The sequence below is a fragment of the Scyliorhinus torazame genome, chromosome 3 (assembly GCF_047496885.1).
Source record: "Scyliorhinus torazame isolate Kashiwa2021f chromosome 3, sScyTor2.1, whole genome shotgun sequence".
Lineage (NCBI taxonomy): Eukaryota > Metazoa > Chordata > Chondrichthyes > Carcharhiniformes > Scyliorhinidae > Scyliorhinus > Scyliorhinus torazame.
In genome coordinates this window covers 249,967,572-249,984,855 of record NC_092709.1, presented here as the reverse complement: position 1 = coordinate 249,984,855, position 17,284 = coordinate 249,967,572, and the positions used below count along the sequence as shown (strand labels likewise).

At 49.0% G+C, this 17,284-nt stretch overlaps 1 protein-coding gene across 1 annotated transcript in view; it reads left to right on the top strand.

Annotated features, from left to right (window-relative positions):
• Positions 1–17,284, top strand: part of atp8b5b (ATPase phospholipid transporting 8B5b) — a 502,620-nt gene that overhangs the window by 290,466 nt on the left and 194,870 nt on the right. Inside the window, exon 13 of the mRNA XM_072497094.1 lies at positions 5,823–6,031. Coding sequence (XP_072353195.1) covers positions 5,823–6,031 — 209 coding nt within the window. The remainder of the gene's footprint in view (positions 1–5,822; positions 6,032–17,284) is intronic.

Here is a 17,284-nt window from a genome sequence, read left to right as displayed (position 1 = left end):
AGGGAAATTACTGGAGAGAATTCTTCGAGACAGGATCTACTCCCATTTGGAAGCAAATGGACGTATTAGTGAGAGGCAGCACGGTTTTGTGAAGGGGAGGTCGTGTCTCACTAACTTGATAGAGTTTTTCGAGGAGGTCACTAAGATGATTGATGCAGGTAGGGCAGTGGATGTTGTCTATATGGACTTCAGTAAGGCCTTTGACAAGGTCCCTCATGGTAGACTAGTACAAAAGGTGAAGTCACACGGAATCAGGGGTGAGCTGGCAAGGTGGATACAGAACTGGCTAGGCCATAGAAGGCAGAGAGTAGCAATGGAAGGATGCTTTTCTCATTGGAGGGCTGTGACCAGTGGTGTTCCACGGGAATCAGTGCTGGGACCTTTGCTCTTTGTAGTATATATAATGATTTGGAGGAAAACGTAACTGGTCTGATTAGTAAGTTTGCAGACGACACAAAGGTTGGTGGAATTGTGGATAGCGATGAGGACTGTCGGAGGATACAGCAGGATTTAGATTGTTTGGAGACTTGGGCGGAGGAGGTGGTGGAAGCAGGGACAATAGTGACATTTAAGGGGCATCTTGACAAATACATGAATAGGATGGGAATAGAGGGATACGGACCCAGGAAGTGTAGAAGATTGTAGTTTAGTCGGGCAGCATGGTTGGCACGGGCTTGGAGGGCCGAAGGGCCTGTTCCTGTGCTGTACATTTCTTTGTTCTTTGTTCTCTGTGGATCATCATCACCCCCCTTACTCTCGACCGTGACCCGCTGACACAGTCCCGTTACCCTGAAGTGAGGTTACACAGACCCTGGACAGGGGGGGGGGGGGAGGTGGTTTGGGGGGGGAGCATGGTGAAGGAGGGGAGGGGAGGGGAGGGGGAAGGCAAAGGTATGGGGCGAGTGGGGGGCGGGAAGGGGGATGGGGAGAGGGGAAATGACGGGCAAAATCACGACCTATGTGAAGCGGGCGATCAAGAGGGCCTCCCTGGCCCTTCGGGCTTGTCAGAAGCTCGCTGCTGCTGCCTGCCCTCCATTCACCCACTGGCCTTGCAGGTCCTCCCCAGGCCTGTCCTCCAGCCCTTCCTGGTCAGGCACCTCCTTGGAGGTGGCTATATATTCCTCCCCTTCCACCTTCAGCATGTCGCCCCGCTGCTGTGCCAGGTTGTCGAGGACAGAGCAGACTAACACAAAGCAGGCGTACTGCAGCGCACCATCAGAGTGGTGGAGGCACGGAACCGCATTTTGAGGAGTCTATTGCACCACTTAATGACAGACCGGATGGCTGCATGAACGTCATTGTATCAAGTCACTGCATCAGTCACCGACCTCTGTACTGGCATAATTAGCCAGGTCCTCAACGAATACCCCTTATCCCCCAAGAGCCAATTGGCCATCCTGGGATGGCCAGCAAAGAAGCCGGGGATGTCTGATTGCTCCAGGATTTAGCTGTCATGCATGCTCCCTGGGAAGCGTACGCACACATGTATGATATTCATCTGCTGGTCACACATGAGCTGGATGTTCAGGGAGTGGAACCCCTTCCTGCTGATGTAGGGCACTCCCAGCCAGCCAGCGCACAAAGCGACATGCGTGCCATCTATTACCCTGTGATGATCTTGACAGCCACCAGGAGCGGATATCCTCCTCCACCCTTGGTGCCAAGTCCGAGAGGACATGGCACAGGTGCAACACTATTCTCTTTTTGAGGCGGAGCCTCCTGCGGCACACAATATCCTTCATCTGTTCGAAAGACCAGCAATGCCTGTACACCTAGGGCCGTCGAGGCCTCCTCCTCTGGGTCCCTCCCAGTCCTGATGAGTGGGCTGGTCCTCAGGGTATGGGGCAGGGCCCTGCACATGGTCTGCCGCCTGGAGCCTCTGTCGACCCTGCTGCCTTTGCCTTTGGTGCCTGGCCTGCCAGCAGCACCAGTAGGGCACGTTCTACGGGGTCCAAGGTATTGTCCATCCCATGCAATATCTGTAAGGAATTGGTGAGGGTATGAGGCTGACAGCCAGCAGTGTCTTCCACCCTGGAACCCTCCAGACACCCCATCGCACACGTTTGAAGAGTCAAACAGAAAGTAACTTTATTTACAACAATATTTACAGAGACAGCAGTTCACTACTGGTTCCCTCTCTGGCTGGTCTGGTACCACACTGGCTAGTTCTATTTATACAGCTACAGTGCTAATGATTGCTCCATTCTCACCTCATTGGGGGAGCTCATATTCCCCTTGGAACATGGGATGACCAACTGTCCCCGCCAATAGGATCCGGGCAAGTTATAACAAATTCCCAATTAGCCAGAGGCCCCTGCGGTTTGTGGGAGTTATGGGTGGTTGGACGGGTAGGGGCTGGGGTTGCCCCTGGAATGGGACGACATGGTCCAGGGGTCATGGTCGACCTACATGCGCTGAGACAGCCATCTCCACCTCCCCCTCCCCCCCCCCCCCCACCAACCCCCCCCCCCCTCCCCCACCAACCCCCCCCCCCCCCCCCCCACTAACCTCCCCCCCCGCCACTCCTCCCCCAAGCCTAGCGCAGGCCACAGGCAGCCGCCCCTGTGCTCCGCAACCCCCCTCTGAGCACCGGGGCAGCAACCCCGGTGGCTCCTCCACTCCCCTCTGAGCACCGGGGCAGCAACTCCAGTTCCTCCAAGCTCTTTGCCTGTGAACGAAGATGGCTACTCACCTCCTCGGCTGCCAGCTTCATGATTTACAAGGAGTACTAATCGGCGTCCACATGACCACTTACGGGGGGGGAGGCCATTACATCATGAGATGCTGTTAGATAGGGGATCGCTCCTATTAATTGTATGGAGATTCGATTTAACTGGTGATTATTGCTTTCTTGCCATGCTCCGGCAGGATCCTGATTTCGCCAGCGGGGGCAGGCGGGCAAATAGTTTGACGCCTGTCGTGGTTCTCGTTAATGGCCTTCCCACGATTTAGCGGCCTCGCCGCGCTTAAGCGCAACGCGGCAATTAAATTGCACCCCCTGTGTTCAGTTTAATAAGACAATGTAGTTAATGGGAGGAGCCAAGGGTTGTCGCAGTCAGGTGTTGAGGTTCATTTTTAGTTTGTGGCTATAAGGCAAGCTGAGAAGTTTCTGTAGCAATACAGCCAGAGATTCTGCATTGTTTTCACAGGGCTCAGGTCTATCTTTTCAATTTGTCTCAAAAGACATCTCTGTACAGCAAGTATTCCTGAGTGCTAACTGTATTGAAAAGTGGGTTGGTTCTGAGATGGTTTTGTAGTTTGAGTGGCAAAAAAGATTGCAGTTAAGATTTATAGTGTCACTGTATTGATTAGCATTGTTTAAGGGGTAATTGTAAGCTACCTTTTTGTGCGATGTTAAAGATATTTTAATAGTATGCTGGTAATAAAGTTTATTTTAATATAGCTTATCCCCATTTTGCGTGAAATCAATCCTGGAGCGCGGTATGCTTTCCTCACAGCTGGGATAAATGGAATGCTGTAGGTGAACTCAGAGCCAAGTAATGACTCTGTCAACCAACAACCTGAGATAGACACTGATGCGACCATCAATTCATTTTGAGGTCGCGTAGGTAGTCATCTAGCGACTCCCCGGGGCGCTGGCGGCGAGTGATGAAGATGTGTCACGCGTAGACCTCGTTCTCGGGCCGTACGTATAGGCGTTCGAGCATCGCAAGGGCATCTTCATAGGAGGAGGCCTCGTCGAGCTGAACAGAAATGCTATGGCTCACCCGTGCATGGAGGAGGCTCAGCTTCTGTTCAGCGGTGACGGAAGGCATGGAAGAGGCAGCGAGAAAGGCCTTGAAGCATCGAAGCCAGTGCGAAAAAATTTATTTCGCCTCCGCAGCCTGTGGATCGAGTTCCAGTCAATCAGGTGTGAGGGGTGATTCCATAGTTGTGTTTAAGCTGATTAAATTGATGCGACCATCAATTCACTCAAAGACACGAGTAGAAGTAAACCGTGGTTTTAATCAGCTTAGAACAGTGCCTGCCTGCGACTGGTACAATACGGTGAACCGCCTACAGGTCAACTGCTCTTTATACTTCCTTTCAAGGGAAGGAGCCATGGGCGGAGCCCGTACATGCCCCAACATATCCCCCTGTGGGTGAAGCCACACAATGGCAGAACATGATACTGATACGCTGGTGAATTACTAGTACTATACTTTCACCACAGACACATTTCTGTACAATACGGACACCACTCATTAGGCCCCTCATATTCTTATCTTGACTGACGGCACAATGTTAGCACTGCAGCGTCAGAAACCCAGGTTCATTTCCGCCCTTGGGTCACTGTCTGTGTGGAGTTCGTACATTCTCCCCGTATCTGCGTGGGTTTCCTCCGGGTGCTATGGTTTCCTCCCAAAGTCCAAAGATGTGCAGATTAGGTGGATTGGGCATAGTAAATTGCTCCATAGTATCCAGGGATGTGTAGGTTAGATTATGGGGTTACATGGATCGGGGAAGTGGGCATGGGTAGAGTGCTCATTCGAAGGGCTGTGCAGACTCGATGGACAAATGGCCTCCTTCTGCATTGTAGGGATTCTGTGACTGTTCCCACCACACTATCTCACCATTCCCAGGATGCCAGGCCTTTTCCATTTCACTCCTCCATGTCCCCAAACCCACCCTTGAGATTCTTTGGATCCCTCCTCCATTCCTCCGTGCCTGTGGAACCACTTCAGAACCCCACATCACCATTGACTCATCCTTGCTAGTTCCAAACCTCCATGCAAGCTGCCATTCTCTTGCTGCCTTCCCTTTTCCTGTACTATTAAACAATGGAAGCAGCTGACTTTAGATCACAACTTTACAAAGCTGACTGGTGAATATCACCCTTAAACACCCATAAACTACGTGCCATATGATTCTTGAGCACCTCTGACTCAATCTTAAAGATCAGACGTAATTTAAAAGTCTACACTGATGAATATTCATAGCATAACAAGTACGATTCCACCACAGGCCAGCATAGTGCTTGAGACACTGCAAACACTCCGCTGACATCTCAACCTGTTCTCAGAAAATCAAAATTTTGCGTCCAGCCTAATTAGGTCATTATGCCATATTTCCTGCTCTTATGGGCTCCATAAACCACCTCCCCCGACAATGTTTTTCCTTTTGGGGACCTAGAACACAGGGGCACAGTTTTGAGATAAGGAATCACCACTTACAATGGAGATAAGAAATTTCTCCTCTCAAACGGTTGTTCAACTTTGGAATTTACTACCCAAGAGGGCAATGGGGGCTAGGTCAATGAGCATATTCAAGGCTGAGATTGTGATCTGCAAGTGAGTCAGGGTTATGATAGGCAGGAAAATGGGGTTTAGGCCACAAACAGATTAACCCTGGTCTAATTGAATGGAGGTTGGAGGGACCAAATGACCTACTCCGACACCTGTTTCTTATGCCCTTACATTTTCCTGTTCTTAATTGGCCACTTGGGTGGCTCAATTGGATGGCTTCTCTGCCATTTTCCCCACCAGTGGCAAAGTGGCATGGCTGTGGGAAGATATCAGGAATGCTGCTTTCCGCTACCATTTATTCAAACTTTCCACCAATGCACTGCCTGAAAGTGTAGCAGAGGCAGGTTCTGTAGAGGTTTAGATGGAGAAGGTGAGTAATTAGGTGAATGACTCATGACTAATGAAAACATGAGCAGTTCAAGTATACGTTCAGAATAAACCTTATTATATATCATAAAAAAGAGAAATAAATTTAAGAAAATGTTTTAATCTTATTCCGAATGAACTATTGTTTTGTTTTGCAGGTATATTGCTTTAAAGAAAATAATTGACTGATTTTTCCCTCTTTTTCACTAGTATTGAAGTAATACGCTTGGGCAGTAGCTTCTATATTGATTGGGATACCAAAATGTATTACCCAAAGAAGAACACTCCTGCATTAGCACGTACAACTACATTAACTGAGGAGCTTGGACAAATCCAGTACATTTTCTCTGATAAAACAGGAACTCTGACGCAGAACATTATGATATTCAACAAATGCACAATTAATGGCAAAATGTATGGTAAGCAACTGCAAACTGCATTTAGTCTAGATGCATCTGGAAAACATAATGGAAAAGAAGTTATACAGCATTTTCCAGTTATCTTTTTTATTTGTTCATGGGATGTGGAGGTTGCGACTTGGCCAGCATTTACTGTCTTGCCCTAATTGTCCATGGGAAGTTGGTCATGAAGCGTCTTCTTGAACCGCTGCAGTCATATTGTGTTGGTAAACCTAGAGTGTTGTTAAGGAAAGAGTTCCAGGATTTTGATCCAGCGACTGTGAAGGAGCAGTGATATATTTCCAAGTCAGAGTGTTCTGTGACTTGGAGGGAAAATTGCAGGTATGTTGTTCACATGCATCGATGCCTTTGTTCTTCTCCATTATAGAGGTTGCTGTAATGCGATGATACGAAAATTGTTGGTGTGGTAAATAGCGAGGAGGAAAACCTTAGATTAAAGGACAATATAGACAAGCTGGTCAGACGTGCAGAACACTGGCAAGTGGAATTTAACACTGAAAAGTGTGACATGAAACATTTTGGGAGGACTAACAAGGCCAGGGAATACACAATCAACGTTGGACGCTCGGAAGTTCTGAATCATAGAATCACTATAATGTAGAAGTAGGCCATTCAGCCCATAGAGTCGACACCGACCCTCTAAAAAAGTACCTGACCTCACCGCACACCCCTACCCTATCCCCGCAACCCCACCGAACCTGCATATTTTGGGGATGTTGGAGAAAACCTGAGCACCTAAAGGAAACTCACACAGACAGGGGAGAATGTGCAGACTCCACACAGACAGACACTCAAGGGTGGAATTGAACCCAGGCCCCTGGCATTGTGAGGCAGCAGTGCAAACCATTGTGCCACCACCTTGCCCTAAAGACCAGAGGAACTTTGGGACGTTTAGTAGTCATAGAGGAATCCAGAAAGGAGAGTCAAACAATGGTTTATTCTGAAAAGGAGGAGTATGTACGAAGTAACAGTTCCAGTCCCAATTGGGACTACTCTGCAGCTTGGCTCCTACCTGGGCCAGCTTTTAAGGCTTAAGAAGCCCGCTGAAGGGCCTCCGCCTCTCAGCGGGGGGAGCTCGTACTTCCATGGGGAGATTAATCGGGTCTCGTGGGGATTATAAAAAGATGCATGTCCAAAGATCCCTGAAGGCAGCAGGACAGGTAGACATGGTGGTTAAGAAGGCATACAGGATACTTGTCTTTATTAACCAAGGCATAGAATATAAGAGCAGGGATGTTATGATGGAGCAGTTAGGCCACAATGAGAGTACTATGTGCAGTCCTGGTCGCCACACTAAAGAAAGGATGTGTTTGCATTAGAAAGAGTGCGGAGACAATTCACCAGGATGTTGCCGAGGCTGGGGCGTTTCAGCTTAAAGAGAGGCTGCTTAGGTAGGGGTTCATATAATCATAGAATTTACAGTGCAGAAGGAGGTCATTCATGCACCAGCCCTTGGAAAGAGCACCCTACTTAAACCCACACCGCCATCCTATCCCCGTAACCCAGTAACCCCACCTAACCTTTTTGAACACTAAGGGCAATTTAGCATGGCCAATCCACCTAACCTGCACATCTTTAGACTGTGTGAGGAAACCAGAGCACCCAGAGAAAACCCATGCAGACACGAGGAGAACGTGCAGACTCCGCACAGACAGTAACCCAACCTTGGTCCCTGGAGCAGTGAAGCAACTGTGCTAACCACTGTGCTACCGTGCTGGAAAATGTGTTTAGAAAAGAGAGATGTTTCATTGCCAGCATGATGGGCTGATGGGCCTCTTTCTGTGCCGTAAAAAGCTATAACTCTCACTCTAACTTCACTGGAAGATCATTTGAACCCCTGGAGAAATTGCATAAATGGTTAATATGAGTAATTTGCACAATTTGTGCAAGCATTTCATTGGTCTTCCACCCACTTCAGATGCCAGTGTTGTAGTACTGGAATAGCTTGTCAATGGATGTTGCAAATTCTGGAGCACAAGTCTTTAATGTTGTCAAGATCCATAACCTTTGCAGTACCCAGTGCTTTCAGTCATTTCTCAATATTACTGAACTGGCTAAAGATTGGCATCTGTAATGCGGTGGATTTCAGGAGGAGGTTGAGATGGATCATGCACTTGGCACTTCTGGCTGAAAATAGTTACAAATGCTTTAGCCTTTCTCTTTTGTACTTTTGTATTGGGCTCCCCCATCATTGGGGATGAGGATATTTGTGAAGTCTCTTCCTCCTATTGTTTAATTTTCCACCAATATTCACAACCAGAAGTGACAAGACTGCTGTACTTTAATATGATTTGTTGCTTGTGGGATTGCCACCTCTATCACATGCTGCTTCAGTTGTTTGATATTCAGCTGTGAAACCCATTGCCAGCATGTAGGTCTAGGGGTATGACTTTTGCTTCAGGGTTTTCATTGAATTATTATGCAAGAGGTCCTAGGTTCGAATGGCAGACGAGCCCTCACGTGTTATCAGTTGTTGTTTAAGTCGCCAGTGGTGTTTTTAAAAAGTGGTCTGCACTGAGAGTGATGCTTTGGGTGCACAGAGTGTAAAATGGGAGTTTGGTGAGAGAGGGAGTTCAGTGAAGGAGATGCCCCTTTCTTTCTCTACCTTTTTCAGCATCCAGTACTTGGCCCTTACTTTGGTACAGGGTAGGAAGTTGATTGATGAGTAACTGGTAAGCTGTTCTACTTTTTCTATAGCAATAAATAGATATTGAAGTTACCGGCGACCGAGTGGAATGTACATCCTTCACTATGTGGGAGGTCATGGACGCACCATGTGTCCTAAACGAACACATCAGCAGGAAGTGTCACCGAGTGCAGAAGCTTGAGCTCTGGGTTTTGGAACTTGAGCAACAGCTGGAGGTACTGTTGCGCATTCACAAGGTAGAGAACTACGTTGGTAGAATGTTTGGAGAGCTGGTGACCCCACAGGTTAGGAGCAGAGAGGAACTGGGTGACTTGTCTCTAATACTCACAAATACAAATAGAGATTATTTAAAACTGCCTCTGTTTCGTGACAACTGGAACTAATATCCTGGCACAATTCCTGAGGCTGGAAAAGGTCAAGTTCGTTTTGGAGGTGTCGGTTGATGGCTTTGCTCAGAGGTGGAAGCCGTTCATTGACTTCTTTAAGGAGGATTTTGAAGTCAGCAAAGGAGCGGGGTGGAGTGGGGGAGGGGAGTGGGTGTTGGTTATTTACAATGTTGTATAATTTTGCTTCTGCGTCAGTTTGTTTCAATGAAAATGCCTGAATAAAATAATTTAAAAAAAATAAAATTTCACCAAGATTGGAACAATCAGACCAACACAATTCTGCAAGATAGTGAATTCATAGAATTTACAGTGCAGAAGGAGGCCATTCGGCTCATCGACTCTGCACCAGCTCTTGGAAAGAGCAACCTACCCAAGGTCAACACCTCCACCCTATCCCAGTAACCCCACCCAATACTAAGGGCAATTTTGGACACTAAGGGCAATTTATCATGACCAATCCACCTAACCTGCACATCTTTGGACTGTGGGAGGAAACCGGAGCACCCGGAGGAAACCCACGCACACACGGGGAGGATGTGCAGACTCCGCACAGACAGTGACCCAAGCCGGAATCGAATCTGGGACCCTGGAGCTGTGAAGCAATTGTGCTATCCACAATGCTACCGTGCTGCCCACGGTGTGTCTTTGGGAATGTCTGAGAGAGTTTTCTGTTTTGTGGGCAGCACGGTAGACAGTAGTTAAGCACTGTTGCTTCACGGTGCCAGGGACCCCGGTTTGATTCCCAGCTTGGTTTACTGTCTGTTGAGTCTGCACATTCTCCCGTGTCTGCGTGGGTTTCCTCTGGATGCTCCAGTTTCCTCCAACAAGCCACAAAAGATATGCTGTTTGGTGAATTGGGCATTCTGAATTCTCCCTCAGTGTACCCGAACAGGCGCCGGAATGTAGTGACCAGGGGCTTTTCACAGTCACTTCATTGCAGTGTTAATGTGCCTACTTGTGACAATAATAAAGATTATTATTACGAATATGTCCCAGGACCAAAGGGGAACACATGTTAGATTTAGCAATCAGTTTGATTTAGTAAACAGTTTAAAAAGTAGGAACTTATTTTTAATAGCGAATATAGCATGGATAAAATATTACCCCCATTTGGCGTGTTTACTACATTGGCAATTCAAACACTTCAAATTTTAAAAGTATGTTCCAACCTTCAGGGCTGGTATGGGACTGCCATAGGGCTTAAAAAATCACAACTCAGGGCAGTACGGTGGCGCAGTGGGTTAGCACTGCGGCCTCACGGCGCCGAGGTCCCAGGTTCGATCCCGGCTCTGGCTCACTGTCTGTGTGGAGTTTGCACATTCTCCCCGTGTTTGCGTGGGTTTCGCCCCCACAACCCAAAAATGTGCAAGCTAGGTGGATTGTCCACGCTAAATTGCCCCTTAATTGGAAAAAATTAATTGGGTACTCTAACTTTTTTTTTTTTAAATCACAACTCTTCTGTCAGTCAGTGAGAGCTGGAACTAACTGTAGAGCTATGAATAGAGGATCAGCAGGCAAGGGAGAAACAGGGCTGGATACTCCGGTTCCCCCAGCCGCGTGTTTCTCGGTGGTATGCCTTTTGCTGGCAGAAATTAGATTGATAGATTTTCACTATCCTTTTCTTATATTTCTTAATACCAAACAAAAATGAGACAAGTTTGGGCATATGGAGTTAGGCTGCTGAAGATATGAGATAGAAAGCTAATTGATTTATTGAAAAATCATCACACAAAAAACGTGCACATTACTTGAGAAGAGGCCTTGTAAGGATAATTTGTGGTGGACAGCAGAACTCAGATGTGGTTGGATGTAGTGTTGGAAATTGAGGTGGGTAAAGTGAACCAAGTGTCTGTGGGGGAAGGCTTGAATAACTGTGATCATTCATCATATGGAGCTCAATAAGGAGCAAACTAAAATGGAAATTATACCTTGAAGGAGGTCTAACCTCATTGGGTTGAGAGGGGAGCCAGCCAGGTTAGAATCAAGCCAAAGACTGACAGGAAAAACTGTAAGGGAACATTGAGTGATCTTGAAGGGGCGCAATCGAACGGTCATGTTGTGCCCAAAAAGCAGTGAGCCACCGCGCAATGTGGCCAATAGAATCTGGAGACCACGCTCCTGGGATCTATTCACCTCACAAGATCTAATGCAATCTCATGAGAAGTTGCGATGTGAATCCGGCCTATTGTGTGCGGGATCACCTTTTGACAAGTCTGCATTCTAGAGCGAGACAGCTAGTCTCACCTGGGTTCCAGCTTGGCACTGCCAAGGCGCCCAGGTGGTACTGCCAGCTGGCATGGGCGCTGTCAGCGTACCAAGTTGGCATTGCCAAGCTGCCATTTTTCACATGGCGGCAATTGGGCCAGGGGTGCACAGCCTGGGTTTTGGGAGAGGGGGTTGCAGGGGGGGCCTGGAGCCCTTCAAAGTGAGTTGGGGCTTGGGTTGGGGGGGGGGGGGGGATTGCGGGTTGCATCGGGGGCTCCAAAGATTGGGTTGCCATTTAAAAATGGCATCCCGATCTCTCACTACACTGAGGAGTTCCGGCGAGCAGAGCTTCCCAGTGCAGAAAACGTGGCTATGTGCGAACTCGGCCGTGCGTTCCCCGCTGATGCCTCCAATCTAACCGGGGGCATGTTAAATAGCGGGCTGTTTCTCAGCGCTAATAGTGCCAGGAAACATGTGGCTAAACACTTGCTATGGGTCTTTCTTCCCATTTAGTTAAATCGCGCCAGTGTTGTTTCAGGTACAGTACACAGGGCGAAAAGTCAGGGAAACAAAGGCAGTGCTCCTTGGATAACAAAGGAGCGAGAAAACATGATGCAACAAAAGAAGTGAATATATGACGAATGTCAGGGGAATTCCTCAAGCGATAAACAGGCTAACTACAATGGCCTGAGTCATCCGTTCTCGGATCTAAGTTTGGTGGTGGGAGTGGAAGTTGGAGTCATTTCCACTGGGCAGGTGTGATCTTATTCTGGTCAGCTCATTACCTGTGTATCCGTGAGGAGTATGCCAAATCTCATGGCAGGGACAGACAGGAAGTCACTGTCCCTGCTGTTACCTCATGGGCCGAAGGACTGGTTGCCATATTTAAAGGTAAAACTGACAGTCATTCGTTCACTGCAGCCCAGAAGTTTCAGTCTGGCTGCCCTTCAAAATTCTGCATCAAACAAGATGTCCTGGAGCAGACAACATGCAGTCCCACAGTTTAGCGAAGATTTTCCTCCAGGCTGCCCAGGAAAGGTGGAAAGTCCTGTTTCCCATGAATGGCAACAGGAGGACCTCTTATGGTGGTCTGGACAGATGTTGCAATGGAGGTTGGTGCCCAAGGGGCCTTCCAAGAAACACCCAGCTGTGCAGGAAGAGGATGAATGATCTACTGCAGTCCGACAAGGTAAGTGGCACCGCTTAATCACTGCAAACTGACACTCATAATTGCATCAAGCATTCTAAGTGTGCCAGCGCATAATGATGTGAGACAGAGGTTTGGGTTACAGCACTCACTGCAGATGGGACATGTGCACTGATGTGTAGGCAGACTCAATGGATGGGAGGCGGGTTTGCGTAATGGACTGGGCTGTGCTCACGACTCTCTGTAGTTTCATACGGTCTTGGGCTGAGCAGTTGCCATGCCAGGCTGTGATGCAGCCAGATAAGATACTTTCTTTGGTGCATCTGTAAAAATTGGTAAGAGTCAATGTGGACGTGTCGAATTTCCTTAGTTTCCTGAGAACGTATAGGCGCTGTTGTGTTTTCTTGGTCGTGGCATCGATGTGGATGGACCAGGACAGATTGTTGGTGATATGCACACCTAGGAATTTGAACCTGTTGACCATCTCCACCTCAGCACCATTGATGAGAACAGGGGTGTGCACAATACCTTGCTACCTGAAGTCAATGACCAGCGCCCTAGTTTTGCTGACATTGAGGGAGGGATTGTTGTCATTGCACCATGCCACTCGGTTCTCTATCTCCCTTCTGTACGATGACTCATCATTGTTTCAGATCTAACCCACTAAGATCGTGTCATCAGCAAACATGGGCGGGATTCTCCGGGAATCGGCGGGGAGGGCAGAAACGGCGCAGTGGAGTGGCGGGAACCACTCCGGCGTCGGGCCGCCCCAAAGGTGCGGAATCCACGCTGGCCGGCGTGGAAGACCTTTGACGCCGCGCCAGCCAGGGCCGAAGGGACTCCACCAGCCGGCGCAGGTCCGCGCATGCGCGGGAGCATCAGTGGCTGCTGATGTCATCCCCGCATATGCGCAAGGGGGGGTTCACCTTCGCGACGGCCATCGCGGAGGCTTACACGGCCGGCGCGTAGGAATAGAGTGCCCCCACGGCACAGGCCCGCCCGCGGATCGGTGGGCCCCGATCGCGGGCCAGGCCATCGTGGGGGCACCCCTCAGAGCCACATTGCCCCACGCCCCCCCCGAGGACCCGGAGCCCGCCCGCGCCGCCAGGTCCCGCCGGTAAGGGACCAACTCCAATATTTTCGCTGGCGGGACCTGCATAGATCCAGCCATCGCGGGCCGGAGAATCGCCGGGGGGAGCCCGCCGACCGGCGCGGCGCGATTCCTGCCCCCGCCAATTCTCTGGCACCGGAGAATTCGGCAGCCGGTGGGGGCGGAATTCACGGCGCACCCCAGCGATTCTCTGACCCGGCGGGAGGGTCGGAGAATACCGCCCCATGTACATGGAGTTGGAGCAACATTTTCCCACAGTCGTGTGTGCATAGGGAGTACAGTAGGGGGCTAAGTACGCAATCTTGTGGGCTCCGGTATTGAGGACTATCGTGGAGGAGATAACATATCCTTACTGATTGTGGTCTATGGGTTAGGAAGTCAAGGATCCATTTGCAGAGTGAGGAGCCACGTCTTAGGTTTTGGAGTTTTGATATGAGTTTGGCTGGAATTTTGGTGTTGAAGGCAGAGCTGGAGTCAATGAATAGAAGGCTGACGTAGGAGTCCTTATTGCTGAGATGCGCCAGGGATGAATGTAGGGCCAAGGTGATGGGGTGTGCTGTGGACCGGCTGTGGCGGTATGCGAATTGCAGTGGATCAAGGCATTCTAGGAGTATGTAGTTGGGGGGCGGGATTCTCTAATAATGGGGCTATGTCCCCTCACTGGCGTGAAAACCGACGGCAACGACTCCGGCATCAACGGCCCCCGAAAGTGAGGAATTCTCACCTTTCTAGGGGGCTAGGTTGCTGCCGGAGTCGTCGCCGCAGCTCCAGCCGGCAGGGAATGGCCTGCGCGATTCCACGGATGCGTGGAATGGCGGGGGTATTCCCACGCATGTGCGGAACAGCTGGCGTGATTCGGCACATGCGCTGGTGTTCCCTTCTCCATGCTGGCCCCCGGGCAATATGGCGGAACCCTACAGGGACCCGAAGTAAAGTAGGCCCCCACAGAACCAGCCCGCTGATCGGTAGGCCCCAATTGCGGGCCAGGCCACCATGGCGGCCCTCCCCCTGGGTTGGATCCCCCCCGCCCCCCCTACAGGACAGCTAAAGTCCCCCGCACACTCACATTCCAAGTCCCGCCGTGTGGGAGGTGAGTAATCCACGCCGGCAGGACTCAGCCAAACTCATCGGCCACTCGGCCCATTGAGGCCCAGAGAATTGCCGGGGGGGGGCCGCTGTCAAAGACCCCTGACTGGCGTGGTGACGATCCCGCCTGCACCCGAAAAACAGCGTCGGAGAATGGGGAAGCCGGCGGCGGGGCGCGATTCTCCGCCCCCCCCCCCGGGGATTCTCCGACCCGTCGCCTTGTCTGAGAATCCCGGCCGATGTGTCTCATGACCAACCTCTCGAAGCACTTCATAATGGTCGATGTCAAGTCCATCGGATGGTAGTCGGTGATGCACGTTGCCTGGTTCTTCTTTGGCACCTTTGGTTATGCTGAATATGCATTAAGCTCTTGTTAGGCCAGAACTAGAGTATAGCCAGTTTTGGTCATCACACTTTATGAAGGATGTGAGGATACCTGAGAGAGTACAGAGGAAATTTACCAGAATCGTTCCCAAGGGATTTTAGCGACAAGGTTAGGTTGGAGAAACTGGTGTTTTTCTCCTTGAAACAAAGAACTTTGAAGGGAGGTTTGATGGACGTGTACTAGATTCTCACTGGTTTAAATATGGTAGACGAAGAAAAGCTGTTTCAATTAGCTGATGGTGCAAGGACCAGGAGATGCAGATTTAAGATTTTGGACAAGGGAAGCTTGTGGGATGCGAGGTCAAACTTTTTTATGCAGCAAGTGGTAAAGGCATGGAACTCGTTGTCTAAAAGGGCCATGGAGGTAGTGACGATAAAAGACTTCAAAGGAAATTGGATGGGTACTTCAGAAAAATCAACTTACAGTGATAGAGTGGAGAATGAAACTAATTGGGTTGCTCCGCAGAGATCCAGCAGGGCAGGATGGGTCAAACAGCCTCCTTCTGTGTCACAATAACTTTATCAGTGGAATTGTCTCCAGAGCCCCCAGCCCCCTACCTGCCCGCCACCAGCAGGAGTTATGGCAGGCCGAAGGTCCATCAATCATGTGATAATTATATCATCGGTTTCCCAAGGCTGGAACTTGTGGTCCTGACTGTTGTGGCGAGATAATGGCAGGTCACCATTTCCACATGGGTGGATGCAACCTAACCCCCTGACTGGAATTTTCCCCCACCCATCCAATTGTTCACATATATTAATGATTTAGACGAGGGAACTAAATGTATTGTCTTCAACTTTACAGATGATACAAAGTGGGGTGGGAGGGTGAACTGTGAGAAGAGTGCAGCGATGCTTCAGCGTGATTTGGACAGGCTGAGTGAGTGGGCATATGCATTGCAGATGCAGTATAATGTAGATGAATCAGAGGTTTTGCAATTCGGTAGGAAAATTAGAAAGGCAGATTATTATTTGAATGAGTGCAAATAGAGAAAGGTGGATACTCAGTGAGATCTTGATATCTTTGTGCATCAATCGCTGAAAGTAAATGTGCAGGTAAGTGTCATAATATACACCAGTATATCATGGTGCAGACACACACTGGGACCAATCAACATACACAACACCGCAGCCAATCACCAGTGAGAGCACTATAAAGACAGGGGGCATCAGAGTTCCCGCTCATTCGAGTTGCAGCTAGCTAGGAGGACAGAGCTCACAGCCTGCAACAGAGACATTCACCATGTGCTGAGTGCATCGACTGATTAGGACAAGGCAAAGGTCTTTAGTTAAAGCTAGTGTTGTGTTAACCCACAGTCTAAGTAAGTTTAAACAGTTAATGATTCAATAAAATAGTGTTGCACTATTTCAAGTGTTGGTGACCTGTATGTGATCCAGAATACCCAACACTTCAGTAAGCAGGCAGTTAAGAAGGCAAATTGTACGTTGGCCTTCATAACAAGAGGATTTGAGTATCAGAATAGGGATTTTTTTACTGAAATTATGAAGGGCATTGGTGAGGCTACACCTGGATTATTGTGTGCAGTTTTTAAGAAAGGATGCCCTTATCTGAGGAAGGATGTTCTTGCTATGGAGGAAGTGCAGCGAAGGTTTACCAGGCTGATTCCTGAGATAGTGGGACTGACATATGAGGAGAGACTAAGTTGATTAGGATTATATTCATTGGAGTTTAAAAGACTGAGAGGGGATCTCATAGAAACTTTTAAAATTCTAACAGGATTAGCCAGGGTAGATTCAGAAAGAATGTTCCCAATGGTCGGGAGTCCAGAACTAGGGTCATAGTTTGAGTATAAGGGGTCAATCTTTTAGGACTGAGGAGCGGAGAGATTTCTTTACCCAGGGAGTACTGAAACTGTGGAATTCACTACCACAGAAAACAGTTGAGGCCAAAACGCTGTGTGATTTCAAGAAGGAATTAGATATGGCTCTTGGGGCTAAAGAGATCAAGGGATATGGGGGGAAGGCGGGATCAGGGTATTGAATTTGATAATCACCCATGACCATAATGAATGGCGGAGCAGGCTCGAAGGGCCAAATGGCCTACCCCTGCTTCTATTTGCCATGAATATTTCCATGTTTGTTTCCCCTGCTGCTGGCATAATTTCATACTCGTCCGTCCCAAGAAAGTGTGTGTATGTTGGGACTTACCCTGGATCAAAGCCTGGGGCAGCTTGCAAAGAGTGGAAGAGATGGAGACTTTCAGCAATCTTGGACCTTGGAAGATCATGTACAGCTGTAGGTGACTGGAACCTCTTTCACCTGAATA